This window comes from Trichomycterus rosablanca, chromosome 23 (genome assembly GCF_030014385.1).
Source record: "Trichomycterus rosablanca isolate fTriRos1 chromosome 23, fTriRos1.hap1, whole genome shotgun sequence".
In the NCBI taxonomy this organism is placed as follows: Eukaryota; Metazoa; Chordata; class Actinopteri; order Siluriformes; family Trichomycteridae; genus Trichomycterus; species Trichomycterus rosablanca.
The window spans coordinates 15,876,959-15,894,121 of NC_086010.1; the positions used below are offsets into that span (position 1 = coordinate 15,876,959).

The 17,163-nt window shown below is 42.7% G+C and overlaps 1 protein-coding gene across 2 annotated transcripts in view; it reads left to right on the forward strand.

Annotated features, from left to right (window-relative positions):
• Positions 1–14,243, forward strand: part of sh3kbp1 (SH3-domain kinase binding protein 1) — a 62,287-nt gene extending 48,044 nt beyond the window's left edge. The window contains exons 7-18 of one of the 2 annotated variants that reach the window (XM_062985608.1): positions 670–742; positions 832–926; positions 2,238–2,339; positions 2,641–2,689; positions 4,500–4,571; positions 4,910–5,060; positions 6,477–6,532; positions 6,839–6,948; positions 9,326–9,472; positions 9,730–9,908; positions 12,107–12,170; positions 13,583–14,243. In XM_062985608.1, coding sequence (XP_062841678.1) covers positions 670–742; positions 832–926; positions 2,238–2,339; positions 2,641–2,689; positions 4,500–4,571; positions 4,910–5,060; positions 6,477–6,532; positions 6,839–6,948; positions 9,326–9,472; positions 9,730–9,908; positions 12,107–12,170; positions 13,583–13,621 — 1,137 coding nt within the window. In that variant the 3' untranslated portion in view covers positions 13,622–14,243. The remainder of the gene's footprint in view (positions 1–669; positions 743–831; positions 927–2,237; positions 2,340–2,640; positions 2,690–4,499; positions 4,572–4,909; positions 5,061–6,476; positions 6,533–6,838; positions 6,949–9,325; positions 9,473–9,729; positions 9,909–12,106; positions 12,171–13,582) is intronic. The other variant, XM_062985609.1, reaches the window with a different exon arrangement.
• The last annotated feature ends 2,920 nt before the right edge of the window (positions 14,244–17,163 follow it).

Consider the following 17,163-nt stretch of genomic DNA (forward strand, 5'->3'; position numbering starts at 1 on the left):
TAATAGTAATATTATTAATAATAATAATAATATTAATATTAGTAATAATAATAGTAATATTAATAGTAATAATAATAGTAATAATAGTGATATTAATAATAATAATAGTAATAATAGTAATATTAATAATAATAAATAATAATGTAACAATAATAATAATAGTAATATTAATAATAATAATATTAGTAATAATAATAGTAATAATAATAATAGTAACAATAATAATAATTATATAAAAATAATAATAGCACTATAGAAATAGCCCTAATGATTTGGGACAGTGGTAGCCTTGTGGGTAGAGCTATGAGCTATCAACTGAAAGGTTGAGAGTTCGAATCCCAGCTCTGCCATGCAGCCACTGTAGGTCCCTCGAGCCAGGCCCTTAAACCTCTCTGCTCCAGAGGGCTCCGTACATTGACTGACCCTGCACTCTGACCCCGGCTCCCAAACAAGCTGGGATACGCGAAGGAAGAATTTCGTCGTACCGTACATGTGTATATATGACAAATAAAGGCGTTCTATTCTACGATGCAAAATTAGTACCCTTATAGAACTTGTCAAGCTTGAAGCTTGATCCCAGACTAGTTATAATATTGTAGTATTTCAGCACACTCATCAATCACACGCTTCTTAATAAACTTTTATTGCTCCCTCGTCTCTTTCCTCCAGTTAAACGTGAAGAAATCGGCCCCTGCTGTTTCTCAGGAAACCATGAAGACAGAGCCGGACAACAAGGCTAAAGGTAACCGCGCGACTGACACCCATGAAGCTCTGTAAGTTCTGTAATCACTTCAGACTCAGTATGACGGTCTTTGTCGAATCTGTTCACAGCGAAGGAGTTCTGCAAAGTGCTGTTCCCGTACGAGGCCCAAAACGAAGACGAGATGTCCATCAAGGAGGGAGAAATCGTCGCCATTGTTAGTAAGGTCAGTAGGACTGATTCGTCGATATATGAAGGAATCTGCTGCTGGATGGTAAAACGAAGAGCCAGGTGGATTTGTGTGTGTGTGTGTGTGTGGGGTTGGTTCTCCTTGACCAGCATGGGCGTCATTAGTTAGTAATTAGTAGTAATGTTGGGGAAATGCACCTGTTCCACTGGAATAATACTACCACCACCATGCTTCACATTAGGTACATTGTTCTTGGTTGTAAATGTTCCACTTTTATACCTCCAAACATTCACCTAATAATTGTGGCTGAAGGTTGCTGATTCTGGACCTTCCTGGCTATTGTCAGGTTGCCACTGTTGGGCCCCTGATCAAGGCCCTTACCTTAACCCTCAATTGCTCAAATCAAATGAATCCATAATTGAAAGTCACTTTGGATAAAAGCTTCTTCAAAATGGTTAGTGGTTAAGGTACTGGACTAGTAATCAGAAGGTTGCTGGTTCAAGCCCTGCCACTGCCAAGTGGCCACTGTTGGGCCCCTGAGCGAGGCCCTTAACCCTCAATTGCTCAAATCGTATTAATCCATAATTGGAAGTCGCTTTGGATGAAAGCGTCTGCTAAATGCCCAGTCTTTAAGGTACTAGACTAGTAATCAGAAGGTTGCTGGTTCTGGACACAGACAGGTTGCCTCTGTTGGGCCCCTGAGCAAGGCCCTTAAACCTCAATTGCTCAAATCGTATTAATCCATAATTGGAAGTCGCTTTGGATGAAAGCGTCTGCTAAATGCCCGGTCTTTAAGGTACTAGACTAGTAATCAGAAGGTTGCTGGTTCTGGACATTCCTGGACACGGTCAGGTTGCCACTGTTGGGCCCCTGAGCGAGGCCCTTAACCCTCAGGTTAACCCTCACTTCTGTACAGGGCAACCAGCTTTGATAACCTCACCCCTTTCCCATATACCACACTGGAAGCCCATTTTGTCTGCTGCAGGCATTAGCCAAATGTGCCCGCTGGAGGGCGCCCAGCCGACCGGCAGCAGAGTCGAGATTCGAACTCAGTCAGTTCAAGGTTACTCGATTGATTGGCTAATTTTCATCCCTGCTTGGAACCTGAAGTCGCTTAGAAGTGGTTTAAATGGGCATTCCTGGAAATTACCGGCTCAGTGGAATAGGTTTGGTCAAACTAGCCCTATTTATATAGGCACAGAGAAGTCACCAATCATAAAGGCGCTTTACTGAGAGCCGCTGATTTTAACTTCTACTCTAGCTGACTAAACCAAAGCTCCACCTTAAAGTAAGCTATGCAAATGACACACGTGTGTGTGTGTGTGTGTGTGTGTGTGTGGTAAACAGGAATGCGCCGATGCCGGCTGGTGGATGGGCGAGGTGGACGGTAAAAAGGGAGTCTTTCCCGACAACTTTGTGAAGCTCTACGTTCCCGAGGTGGAGAAAGAGGTACGAGACGTCCCACACACACAATCCTGCATTTCACACCGAGGGCCTCAGTCTCTGATCAGAGTGAGAGCTTGTACAGTACACACACACACACACACACACACACACACACACACACACCGGTGCCCTGCTCCCTGACCTTCCTGTACACCCTGACCCAGTAGAGTAGAGCTTCCTCTATTGTGTCTGCCCTGACTGTTGGTTGAAGCGGGTTGGGGGTCCTATAAGGAACCGTATGTGTGTATTTATATATGAGTGTGTGTGTGTGTGTGTGTGTTTAACACGGTGTGTGTGCTTACAGAGACCTAAGAAACCACCTCCTCCAGCAGCACCTGCTAAGCACATCACAGGTAACGTCACCCGCCCCGCCCTCGCCTGTTATCTTTGATCTTTTATTTTATCTCTTAATATTTGTATTAGTATTTTACGGAGTTCGTTGGTGCCCAAAATACAAAACAAACACAAAACAGAGGGGTTCGGGTGGCACTGCACAAGACTCGAGCCATGTGGTGCCAAGAGAGACCAGGCTGGATAGTATTTGGGGTACTTGCGGCTGCAACAGTGACCTCTACTGGCCGCTCGAGGCGCTGACTTAAAAGCTGAATGAATATAGATGAAGTAGCATGGCCCTCCGTTATACTGGTCAGTAAAAAAAATCCTCCTGGAGGCTTCAAAAAGGTCTGGAGAGGCATCTTCTAGTCTCTGACCCTGCAACAGTGACCCCTACTGGGTGCCTAAGGCGCTGGCTTGACCGCATAAAGTATGCCAAGGAAGTAGCATGATCCTCCACCCCTGACTAGTGTAAAGATGCCTACAGAGGCTTCAAAAAAGGTCTGGAGAGGCGTCTTCTAGTCTCTGACCCTGCAATAGTGACCCCTACTGTGTGCCCAAGGCGCTGGCTTGACCGCATAAAGTATGCCAAGGAAGTAGCATGGTCCTCCATCACTGACTGGTGTACAGATGCCTTCAGGAGGACTCTTAAAGGTCTAGAGAGGAGTGTTTTAGTCCCTGACCCTGCAACAGCGACCCCTACTGGGTGCCTAAGGCACTGGCTTGACCGCCAAAAGAATACAGAAGATGTAGCATGGTCCCCCATCACTGGTCAGTGTAAAGTTGCCTCCAGAGGCTCCACAAAGATCTGGAGAGGCGTCTTCTAGTCTCTGACCCTGCAACAGTGACCCCTACTGGGTGCCCAAGGCGCTTGCTTGCACGCCAAAAGAATACAGATGACGTAGCATGGTCCTTCATCACTGACTGGTGTACAGATGCCTTCCGTAGGCTTCACAAAGGTCTGGAGAGGTGTCTCTAGTCTCTGACCTTGCAACAGTGACCTCTACTGGGCGCTCAAGGCGCTGGCTTGACCGCCAAAAGAATACAGAGGACGTAGCATGGTCCTTCATCAATGACTGGTGTAAAGATGCTTCCAGAGGCTTCACAAAGTGCTTGAGAGACGTCTTCTGGTCTCTGACCCTGCAACAGTGACCCCTACTGGGCGCTCGAGGCGCTGACTTGAAATACAAAGGGAGTAGCATGGTCCTCCACCAACGACTGGTGTACAGATGCCTTCAGGAGGACTCTTAAAGTTCTAGAGAGGAGTGTTCTAGTCTGCGACCCTCTCTGGTACCTTCCACTGCAACAGTGACCCCTACTGGGTGGTCGAAGTCTTCACAGAGGACAACGGTCTGGAGGACAGGTTCCAGTCTGCAACCATCTCTAATACTTTCCCCAGCAACAGCGACCCCTACTGGTGGATCGAGGCGCTGGCTTGAATGCTGTAAGAATGCAGAAGGAGTAGCATGATCCGACCCACTTCACGAAGTTACGGATCTGACCTGCCGACTTCCCTTATCTACCTCGTGGCGTGTTCTAGTGCTACAGGAGGCTGGATAGCATATCCGGTACTTCCCGCTGCAGCAGCGACCCCTACTGGTTGCTCCAGGCGCTTTCTTGAACGATGAAAGATTATAGATTAAGTAACACGGTCCTGAAAAGCCAGAAGAATTCCAAGGGTCCAAGTTAGCCCATAATCTTGGCCAGGATTTGGCTAGTTACCGGAAAACCCAACACGCTGTAATGCTACGTATTGCTATAAGTGAAGCAGCTTAGCATGTTGGCGCTAGAGAAAGATAAAAGAGCATCTTTATGTATCCTTGTCTTCAGAGAAAAAGCCAGAGGTCAAAAAGATTCCTCCGGAACGACCGGAGTCCCTCCCACAGCGGACTGAGGAGAGAGGTAGCTAATCTGACGTGTGCTAATATCTAGCTTAGGTTCTAACCCTGCTGGTTCAGACTAACCCAGTTCGGACTAACCCGGTCCTGACCGCCTTTGTCCCGATTCTCATCCAACAGCTGTGTGTGTGCTTAGATTTTTTATCTGTGTTAGCATTACTAAAATGAAACGCATGGTAGCTTCAGTTTAACCACACGCTAACAACGCGAGATACGTTAGATGTCGCTCTAGCATGCGCCGACGCCGATCGCTTCCTCTTAAACAACCTAAACCGCAGTGTGGACGGTAACGACGATCACGATGTTGCTAACGTTATTAACGATGTTGATTTTGACGTACAGGTGACGAGACCAAGCCGGCAGACGTGCAGAAGCCGGTGCTGCCCGCCTTCCCGCCCAAGAAGCCCTTACCCCCGAGGAACAGCAACTCCCAGAACCGACCCAACCTGTTCCCTCCGAAACGACCCGAGAGGCCGGCCATGCCCAACGTCCAGTCAGTCCAGACTTTAATAGCTCTGCTTGTTTTATAGCACAATCACACACGTCATGATGTTTTCAAGCGCCTCCAATGAGACGGAACTGTTTGATACGATGCAGTAAAAGTGAACAATGCTTAACGTAATATAGTGTTATTAATATAACATTCATGGACAGAACCAATCAGCCGGGTCTAAATGAAGGAAACTAGCCGGCAAACTACTGTCCTGTGCAGAGGTGACCTGGTGGTGGAGGAATACAGAGAGTATAGCGTGCTCCTACTTGCATACAATCATAGTAATAGTTAAATCTCACTATTTTTTAAAGCATTTTCCAAATTTATCATAGCCGATTCGCTTCTGCGGACCCCAATGGCGTCCAAGGGGGGTGTATGGAGAGCCACGCCCTTCTTGTATGGAGAGTCACGCCCTGATCTCTGCGCTCCTCCACTTTCTGTACAGGCACCCTGAGCAACATAGCATTAATAACCCAGATGTGGCAGTTGTAGCCTATCGGTAAAGGTACCAGACTACTAAGCAGAAGGTCGCTGGTTCAAACCCCACCACTGCCAGGTTGCCACTGTTGGGCCCTCGAGCAAGGCCCTTAAGTCTGAGTTGCTTAAACTGTGTAATGTAAGTCGCTTTGGACAAAAGCGTCTGCTAGATGCATAAAATGTATAAATGTAAAAGTATAACCCCGCCCCTTATTCTGGTCTTTTCCACCCAGCAGACTGGAGGCCAATCGGGCCCGCTAGAGGGCGCCCAGCCGACCGGTAGCAGAGCCGAAATTTGAACCCGCTGGACGCCCAAGTATCACTATCTTTGATCAGTTTATTTACCTTTTAGCAATGCTTGTGGCTAAAACATTCAACTCGATACTTAGAAAAGGTGTCTACATACTTTTGGCACACCGTGTATGTGATTCGAGTCGCACGCTCTCTAATAATGTGGAAAATGAAGTCAATACAATCCGCTGGGATCCAGGGTTCGAATCCCCAACGAGGCTCTTACACTGCCGGACGTCTACATACAGACACGATTGTATGCCAAAAGTATGCGGACGCCTCTCCTAATCATTAAGAATGATTGAGAAGCCCTTCTTTACTGTTACTTTAATTCCCCACAGACACAGTCCCATTTTTTTTTTAATAGGATTTTGATCAAGCTAATGCTTGTGTCAACTATATGGACACAACTCCCCTCAGACACAGTCCTAATTTTTTTTAAATAGGATTTCTATCAACCTAATGCTCATGTGTCGACTATATGGACACAACTCCCCACATACAGACACGATTGGTGTCCGAGAGATAAGGGATTGATTAGCTGAGGCCCGAGACAGATTGGCATCCTGTCTGGGAGTGTTACTTCTGTGGAACCTGGACCCACAGCGACCCCCTGATCTGAGATTGTAAGTGTTTTTTTCTGTACAGGTCTGACAGTCCTGTGGTTCCAGACCGACCCTCTTCAGAAAAATCTAACGACATAGGTGGGTACATCGTTCATGCTCGAAAATTACTACTAATTCTACTAGTTGTCTACTAAAATGACATTATATAATTTACAAATATTTAATTTGTTGTGTTTTTATTTTATTATTTTATCTAAATTATTAATGTAAACAAATGAAGTCTTAACGCAATTCCTTTTTCATCCACTAGATGTCGCTGTCTCCATTGTTTTCAATGCTTTAACGCTTTGTCCACACAACGCTTGTATTTGTCGTGTTACTGTACTAATATTTACCCGTGTGTGTGTGTGTGTCTGTCTGTCTGTGTGTCTGTCTGTGTGGAAGACGGAGAAGAATTCGACTCCATCGTCACATCCACCGAGAAGCTGAACCATCCCACAGCGTCCAGACCCCGCGTCATGGACCGCCGACCACGATCTCAGATCTTCACATCGGTCAGTACATATTTGTGGATTCCCCTGGACACACAATACAATACACTATATGGACACAACTCCCCACAGACACAGTACAATTTTTTTTTTAAATAGGATTTCTATCAAGCTAATGCTTATGTGTCGACTATATGGACACAGCTCCCCACAGACACAGTCCAGTTTTTTTTAAATAGGATTTCTATCAAGGTAATGCTTATATGTCGACTGTATGGACACCACTCCCCACAGACACACTCCAAATTTTTTTTTTAATGGGATTTCTGTCAAGCGAATGCTTATGTGTCGACTATATGGACTCAACTCCCCACAGACACAGTCCTAATTTTTTTAATAGGATTTCTGAAAGCGAATGCTTATGTGTCGACTATATGGACACAACTCCCCACAGACACAGTCCAATTTTTTTTTTAATGGGATTTCTGTCAAGCGAATGCTCATGTGTCGACTATATGGGCACAAGTCCCCACAGACACAGTCCAATTTTTTTTAAATAGGATTTCTATCAAGGTAATGCTTATGTGTCGACTATATGGACACAACTCCCCACAGACACACTCCAAATTTTTTTTTTAATGGGATTTCTGTCAAGCGAATGCTCATGTGTCGACTATATGGGCACAAGTCCCCACAGACACAGTCCAATTTTTTTTTTAAATAGGATTTCTATCAACCTAATGCTTATGTGTCGACTGTATGGACACAACTCCCCACAGACACACTCCAAATTTTTTTTTTAATGGGATTTCTGTCAAGCGAATGCTTATGTGTCGACTATATGGGCACAAGTCCCCACAGACACAGTACAATTTTTTTTTTTAAATAGGATTTCTATCAAGCTAATGCTTATGTGTCGACTATATGGACACAACTCCCCACAGACACAGTCCAATTTTTTTTAAATAGGATTTCTGCAAGCGAATGCTTATGTGTCGACTATATGGGCACAAGTCCCCACAGACACAGTCCAATTTTTAAAAAATAGGATTTCTATCAAGGTAATGCTTATGTGTTGACTATATGGGCACAACTCCCCACAGACACAGTACAATTTTTTTTAAATAGGATTTCTGCAAGCGAATGCTTATGTGTCGACTATATGGGCACAACTCCCCACAGACACAGTCCTAATTTTTTTAATAGGATTTCTGAAAGCTAATGCTTATGTGTCGACTATATGGACACAAGTCCCCACAGACACAGTCCAATTTTTTTTAAATAGGATTTCTATCAAGGTAATGCTTATATGTCGACTGTATGGACACAACTCCCCACAGACACAGTCCAATTTTTTTTAAATAGGATTTCTATCAAGGTAATGCTTATGTGTCGACTGTATGGACACAACTCCCCACAGACACAGTCCAATTTTTTTTTAATAGGATTTCTATCAAGGTAATGCTTATGTGTCGACTGTATGGACACAACTCCCCACAGACACAGTCCAATTTTTTTTAAATAGGATTTCTATCAAGGTAATGCTTATGTGTCGACTATATGGACACAACTCCCCACAGACACACTCCAAATTTTTTTTTTAATGGGATTTCTGTCAAGCGAATGCTCATGTGTCGACTATATGGGCACAAGTCCCCACAGACACAGTACAATTTTTTTTAAATAGGATTTCTGCAAGCGAATGCTTATGTGTCGACTATATGGGCACAAGTCCCCACAGACACAGTCCAATTTTTTTTAAATAGGATTTCTATCAAGCGAATGCTTATGTGTCGACTGTATGGACACAACTCCCCACAGACACAGTCCAAATTTTTTCAAATAGGATTTCTGCAAGCGAATGCTTATGTGTCGACTATATGGACACAACTCCCCACAGACACAGTCCAATTTTTTTTAAATAGGATTTCTGCAAGCGAATGCTTATGTGTCGACTGTATGGACACAACTCCCCACAGACACAGTCCTAATTTTTTTAATAGGATTTCTGAAAGCTAATGCTTATGTGTCGACTATATGGACACAACTCCCCACAGACACAGTCCAATTATTTTTTTAAATAGGATTTCTATCAAGCTAATGCTTATGTGTCGACTATATGGACACAACTCCCCACAGACACAGTCCAATTTTTTTAAAATAGGATTTCTGCAAGCGAATGCTTATGTGTCGACTATATGGGCACAAGTCCCCACAGACACAGTCCAATTTTTAAAAAATAGGATTTCTATCAAGGTAATGCTTATGTGTTGACTATATGGACACAACTCCCCACAGACACAGTCCAATTTTGTTTAAATAGGATTTCTATCAAGCAAATGCTCATGCGTCCACATACTTTTGGCTAAATAAACATTATGTAACGCCATGATGTTTACGTTTGATGACCTTAACCGCTCTTCACCGATCTGTCCCTCAGTCATCTCTCTCCAGCCCCGACCTCCTGGACTCTCCCTCCGCGGAGGAGGAGCAGAAGGAGCGGGAGAAGGCGAAGGAGCAGGACTCGTTCCCTTCCAAACCTCTGGACAACGTCAGGAAGATGTCCAAGCCGTTGCCTGTAATAACAGTAAGCCCCTCTCCCTCCTTTCCCAGCACCCTCCCTTCCACCCCTGTCGTGTTTCTTCTTCCCCGTGCATGAACTCCCTCGTCCGTCCACCAGGGGGCAACCTCATACACACAAACACGCTGACCGAGGTCCGAGACTGAGGCCCTGCAGAGGGACTCGCCGATCGTACACCACCGCAGCGAGTGTTCCGTGTTCTGTTTGTCGAACTCGGCGTCCTAAATCTTTGCCGGGTGTGTTTTTTTTGTTCTTCGAACCAGGTCCCCGAGAAGTCCTCCCTGCCTCCCAAATCCTCGTCCGGCGGTTCGGCTCTCAGGGCCCATTCTCCCTCCCCGGAGGGACGGGGGAGGACCGAGCAAGGTCCCACCACGCTGGAGGAACTGAGAGCACAGCTCCAAAATCTGAGGGCCACCGTGGAGCTGATGAAGAGCCAGCACAAGTAAATAAATAAAAACACATCCATGTAGTCAGAAGTTTGTAGTCACCTTGTCTTAATCGTTTTGGGGAAGGCTGTGCCCTCGTGCTCTAAGCCGGGTCTGTAAAGATCAGACATCTCTAGATCTCTGCTCTAGATCTTGGCATGATCCATCAGAGTCTTCATCCGTGACGAATCACCATCATCCCAATGATTTATTTTGGGATCTGCAATATTGGGGAAACACAAGACATCCGAAGGAGTCCTGTGGTATTTGGTACCAGGACATTACTAGCAGGTTCTGTAGGTCAACATCTGTAGGTTTTGAGGTGGACCCACCTACAGCGCTTCGCAGAAAACTGGATTTATCAGACCAGTCGAGCTTTCTTCCATTGCTCAGATGGCCAGTTCCGTCCATCCTGCGATGGGATCAATGGCATCAATGAGTTTTGGCCACTCACCATGGCTGCCTGTAAGCACGCCTCGCTCCCTCGGAGATACTCAACCGAAACGATTAGGCTCCTATCGAAGTCGCTCAGGTAGACCTTAGTGGACCTTGGTAGACCTTAGTGGACCTTGGTAGACTTAACTGGACCTTGGTAGACCTTGGTAGACCTTAGTGGACCTTGGTAGACTTTAGTGGACCTTGGTAGACTTTAGTGGACCTTGGTAGACTTTAGTGGACCTTGGTAGACTTTAGTGGACCTTGGTAGACCTTAGTGGACCTTGGTAGACTTAACTGGACCTTGGTAGACCTTAGTGGACCTTGGTAGACTTTAGTGGACCTTGGTAGACCTTAGTGGACCTTGGTAGACTTAACTGGACCTTGGTAGACCTTAGTGGACCTTGGTGACCTTAGTGGACCTTGGTAGACCTTAGTGGACGTTGGTAGACCTTAGTGGACCTTGGTAGACTTTAGTGGACCTTGGTAAACCTTAGTGGACCTTGGTAGACTTAACTGGACCTTGGTAGACTTTAGTGGACCTTGGTAGACCTTAGTGGACCTTGGTAGACCTTAGTGGACCTTGGTAGACTTAACTGGACCTTGGTAGACTTAACTGGACCTTGGTAGACCTTGGTAGACCTTAGTGGACCTTGGTAGACCTTAGTGGACCTTGGTAGACTTAACTGGACCTTGGTAGACCTTAGTGGACCTTGGTAGACCTTAGTGGACCTTGGTAGACCTTAGTGGACCTTGGTAGACCTTAGTGGACCTTGGTAGACGTAACTGGACCTTGGTAGACCTTAGTGGACCTTGGTGACCTTAGTGGACCTTGGTAGACCTTAGTGGACCTTGGTAGACTTAACTGGACCTTGGTAGACCTTGGTAGACCTTAGTGGATCTTGGTAGACTTTAGTGGACCTTGGTAGACCTTAGTGGACCTTGGTAGACTTAACTGGACCTTGGTAGACCTTGGTAGACCTTAGTGGACCTTGGTAGACCTTAGTGGACCTTGGTAGACCTTAGTGGACCTTGGTAGACTTAACTGGACCTTGGTAGACCTTAGTGGACCTTGGTAGACCTTAGTGGACCTTGGTAGACTTAACTGGACCTTGGTAGACCTTAGTGGACCTTGGTGACCTTAGTGGACCTTGGTAGACCTTAGTGGACCTTGGTAGACTTAACTGGACCTTGGTAGACCTTAGTGGATCTTGGTAGACTTTAGTGGACCTTGGTAGACCTTAGTGGACCTTAATAGACTTAACTGGACCTTGGTAGACCTTAGTGGACCTTGGTAGACTTTAGTGGACCTTGGTAGACCTTAGTGGACCTTGGTAGACTTAACTGGACCTTGGTAGACCTTAGTGGACCTTGGTGACCTTAGTGGACCTTGGTAGACTTTAGTGGACCTTGGTAGACCTTAGTGGACCTTGGTAGACTTTAGTGGACCTTGGTAGACCTTAGTGGACCTTGGTGACCTTAGTGGACCTTGGTGACCTTAGTGGACCTTGGTAGACCTTAGTGGACGTTGGTAGACTTAACTGGACATCAAGACGTTGCCATGGGCATTTTAGCATTTCAGGGGGTGGTTCTATGTTTTGGCTCATCGATATACAGTGAGAAGGCGTTGAGATGAAGGGAGATGTTTGAAACACGGAGGGAAGACATGCATGTTTGAAACATGCCGATACTGTAATTAGCAGAACCAAGGCTATCTTAGGCTACCCAAGATTTGGGTTCTGACCTTTAGCTTTACAGGATTTTTGTTGTCGTTCCCCAGACAGGAGATGAAGCAGCTTGTGAGCGAGCTGGACGACGAGAAAAAGATTCGTTTAGGCCTTCAGGTGAGTAGAAAACCTCATAGCAGCTTCTGGATTAATTCCAAACTGTAGTTAAAAAAAATAAGTGTATTTAGTTGGTAGGTGAAAAGTATTGGCGTAAGACAAAGATATGTTGCCAAGGCTGACACGTATCAATTCTGTGGCTCACTATATGGACACAAATCCCCACAGACAGTCTAAAAAATTTTATAGGAATTTTGTGTAAAATAGAGATTTATGGGTAAAATATGGCATTTATATTCAATCCGTAGTACAAATGGTGCAAAAAGGCAAGGGGTCTGAAAACATTCTGAATCCTCTGTAAATACACTATATGGACAAAAGTATTGGGACACCCCGTCTAATTTTTCAGTTCATATAAAGGAAAGTACATGCTTCCAACACAACAGTTTAGGAAAGGCCCTTTTCTCATCCAGCACGACTGGGACAGGGACACAGCACAGAGCTCTGACCTCAACCTCACCGAACATCAAGTGAAACATATGCTGTCATCTTTCAACTGACTGGGCACAAATTCCCACAGACACGGTGGCTAGGTCGGTAGCACTTAAACGGAGCGAGCTGGGTCCTTTCTGTGTGGAGTTCGCATGTTCTCCTCGTGTCCGTGTGGGTGTCCTCCCGCAGTCCAAAGACACGCGGTCAGTCAGGTTAATTGGAGATGCAAAACTGCCCTGTGATGGACTGGTGACCTGTCCAGGGTGGTTCCTGCCTTGCGCCCAGTGAGTTGCACCCACAGCAACCCTGACCAGGATCAAGCAGTGGTAAAATAAAGCAATAAGCCACGAGAGGCTGTGCGTTACTGTGATTTTAGCACGGGGAATGACGTTTTTTTTAAAAACTTCTTTCCCGTGCTAAAATCATAACAGTAACGCACGGTCTCGAGTGGCATATTGCTTTTAAAAAACGGCGGTCGACATAAAATACAATATATACAACAATGTTTAATTCATAAATGTATTTATTGTGTATAAACTTACAATAAAGCATTCTTCCGTGACGCAACGTAGTTCGTTTAACAGTGTTGCTAGGCAACATGAGGGCGAAAATAACATCAACTTTTTCTTTTCAGTTGCGTATTAATATGGAATGATGTGAGGTGGTCCTAGGTGTGCGTTTATCGGGGATTTTACAACGGCTTCGAACGCGGCTCAGCCAATCAGATTTTAGGACCGGAACTATCCGTTCTATAACAATGATTTAATGAATGACGACGCCTTTTCAGAAGAGCTGCTGCTGTTATAGCTGAAAACATCCATAGCGATCACTCGACTTTAATACCTTTTGATTTTTAAACAGGTTTTGTTCAGGTGTCCAAATACTTTTGGCTATTTAGCCATAGATAGATAAACTAACAATGGGAAAAAAAAGTTTCTTTGTGTCTCATTTTTTAACTCTCACTTTCGTTTCTGTTCCAGATGGACGTAGAGAACCTAAAGAAAGTCGTGTCCAAATGATCCCGTCGGACGATGCCACCCGGACGTCTGGCTGAAGCCCTCAGCCAATCAGATTAGTGCCAAAAACAAAGAGAAAGAACAAAACTACCCGAGAACAACAGCATAGAGAAAACAAACCAAACGTTTCATTCCTTTCTTTTTCTTTTCTTCTCTTTATTTTGGTTATTTTCCTGGTTGTAGGACGGGTACTGTGCTACCCGACAGCACGATCACGTCCTGGAGTTACGCCACCATGGTACTGATTTTGATCCTGACTGAGAAACGTTCGGGTTTAACTTGACGACGGTTTACGTTGCGTTCTCGCCTCACCTTCGTGGCCTTGTTTATTGTTTAACTTTTTTTTTTCTTTTTTTTTTTTTCCTTTATTGTCGTGGGTGTGTGGTACTGCACGCCTCCTGTCCCACTGACTGAAGCCTTCTTTATTCGGATTATCTACACTCATATCATTTTCTTCCTTTTTTTTCCTTTTTTTTTGGGTTTCTGTTGTCAGCACCAACACAAAAAAATGCACATTTTGTTTTCTTGATGCTGGTTCTTTTCAGAAAGTCTTATATATATATACTTTTATATTTTAATGTACTAAATGCATTTATGTGTGAAAATTTTATTAAAAAAGTAAAAAATAAAAAAAAACGCACCGACGATCCGTAATTCAGCTTATTATTTCCTTATAGAAATATACGTAATACACGTCCATCCGGCTGTATGGATGTTTGGATTCAACCCTAAGCAGTTCAGTTGAGACCCTGCAGACTGAATGCACGTCAGTTATTGTTTTATGCACCTGTTATTATGGGTGTGTCTGAAACACCTAAACTATGTGATTAGTCGTGGTGTCTAAATACTTTTGGAGTATACATGTAGTGTACTTGGCAGGTATTTTGTTAGTGTTAGCGGTCATCTGGGTTCGTCGACTTGAGACGGTTATATCATCATCCAGCTCTGTCTCATAAATCTCACCCACTACACACACACACACGCACAGTGACTGCACCCCCCACCCCCTCCACCCCCTCATTTGGGTGAATCCTTAACCAGTGATTAGTCTTTATTATATCGGCTTGGCTTTGTTAATTTGTCGTTGCTAGGCTCCCCGCTGCCCGCTGAGGTTCCTACATATCTCAGTGGTCCAGCAGTGGCTTCTGGGTAACAAAACTGCGCAGAGGCTAAAGCAGGGGAAACATGAGCTAACCACACAAGGTACAGAGCTTAGCGAGCATCAGCTGTCGTATAATGAGATCAGGAGCGCGTTCCGGATGAGGAGTCGTAGGAATCCCTTAAATGATTCGGCCTCATCGTAGTCAGTGTCGCGGCGTGTGCTACACCAACTGGGCAACTGGAATATTCAGAAGAAACCCACGAGGTTGCTATAAAACATGACTAACCTTTAACAGGTAGCTACCGAAGCCAAACCAAGGATCAAACCCTGGTTTCAGGTCTCATGTTGCTGTGTGTCATCTAGTCTACCATAATAAAAATATTAATAACACTAATTTATAATAATAATTTAAAAAATATAATAAAAACAGCAAGAAATAATAATCTTTAAAACAATTTATTTTTTAAAAATATATAAAAAAGTAAAAAATAATAATCTTTAATAAAAATGATAAAAAAAAATAGAATTAAAATCATTATGAAATAATATTTTTAATAATACATTAACTTTAAAAATATAATTAAAAACAGTAAGAAATAATAATATATTTAATAATAAAAATACTTTTAGAAATATAAATAAAAACAGTAAGAAATAATAATATTCTTTAATAAAACATAATTTAAAATATACATAAGCATCAGAAATATGAATAATAAAAATGATCTTTAATAATAAAATAGATTTAAAAAAATAGAAAAAACAGTAAGAAATAATAATAATCTTTAATAATAAAATTAATTTAAAAAATATATAGTAATCAGAAATATTAACAATAAAAATAATCTTTAATAATAAAATTTATTAAAAAAAAAAAATAGACAAAACAGTAAGATGATAATAATAATTATTAATAATAAAATTATTGTTTAAAAAAAACAATCAAAGATTAACAGTAAGATTTTTTAAATAATAAACAGTAAGAAATAAAAATCTTTAAAATAAAAAAATTAAAAACAGTAAGACAAAAAAATTATTTTTAATAATAAAATAGATTAAAAAATAAACAGTCAGAAATATTAACAATAACAACAATCTAATAATCTACTGTAATAAAATAATTTTAAATGTATAATTAAAAGTAAGAAATAATAATAATCTTTAATAATAAAATACATTTTTAAAATATAAAAAACAGTCAGAAATTAATTTAAAAACCACTAAATTAAGTATTTATTATTTATTATAATATGTCTACAAATAATATTAACAATAACGATAATCTTTAATATTAAAAATAATTTTAAGAATAAGTCTTGATGGGCAAGCAGGATTGTAATTGTAATAGGGGACTGGAAATGACTAAATGAAAAGAAAAGATGCATTTAAATGCTGCGAAGTCGACTGGTAATTGATGTGTGGGATGAAACTGATTACAATAGGAGCAGTTGTTGCAAAAATGGTGTAGACTGATCTTTTTTATAAATGTTTCATTATTGGAGGAAGTTTGTCCTGGACAGGGCTGGAGGCCAAGGCTGCAAAATCTGCTGAAATGCGAAAAGTGGCCTGAAGAGATTCTCTGAAACTATAGAACACATTAAGATAAATTGGCAAGATATAAACACAAAACCAAGCCTTCATTTATTCAAGCCTGGAAGAGTTGACGCTCTGGGAACTACCTGTTCTACCTGTCTGCTGATCATGTGCCTGCACTCGCCTCTAAATAAATTGATCTGTCCTTGAGTTATGTGCCTTACCGGGAGCGAAAAATGCCACTACAGTAAGGATTGCAGAGGCATTTCAGGTATGACAGCGAAATTACAAGTACAACATACAAGTAAAAGTCGTCCAAGTGTAAAGCAAAAGTATTTGGACGCATGTCTTTAATCCTTCGACAAGATTTTTAAGTGTCAGCGGAAATTTGTGCACATTTAGCCATAAGAGCAGTTGGATGCATAGGCTTGGCTCGCAGTCAACATTCCAATTTATTCCAAATGTCACTGGAGTTCCTCAAAATCATCTCAACAAATCATGTTTATATCAACCTCACAGTCATGCTGGAACATGAAGGGACCTTTTCTAAATGGTCTCCACAAAGCTGATTATAAACAATACATTACAAACAACTGTAGGCAATGGGTGTGGCTGAAACACCTCAGTTAAGAATAATGAGAGGTGTCTACACACTTAACCCTATAGATTATTAGATAAACATACCCTATCTAAGCAAATAACCTATTTACCGTGCACAATCCAGTCTGTAAACCCTTGAGCTAACAACAACTCCAAACCTGATTGAGTGTTCTACTTGAAAAGCAAAAGCATTTCTGAAGACCCGTGTGTGTTTATCAATCCACAGGAAGAAATTCAGTACTGTTAGTAAATCTACTCGCTCTAGGAGTGGGTGTTCTGCCAAGAACACACAAAAAATGAAAGGGTAACA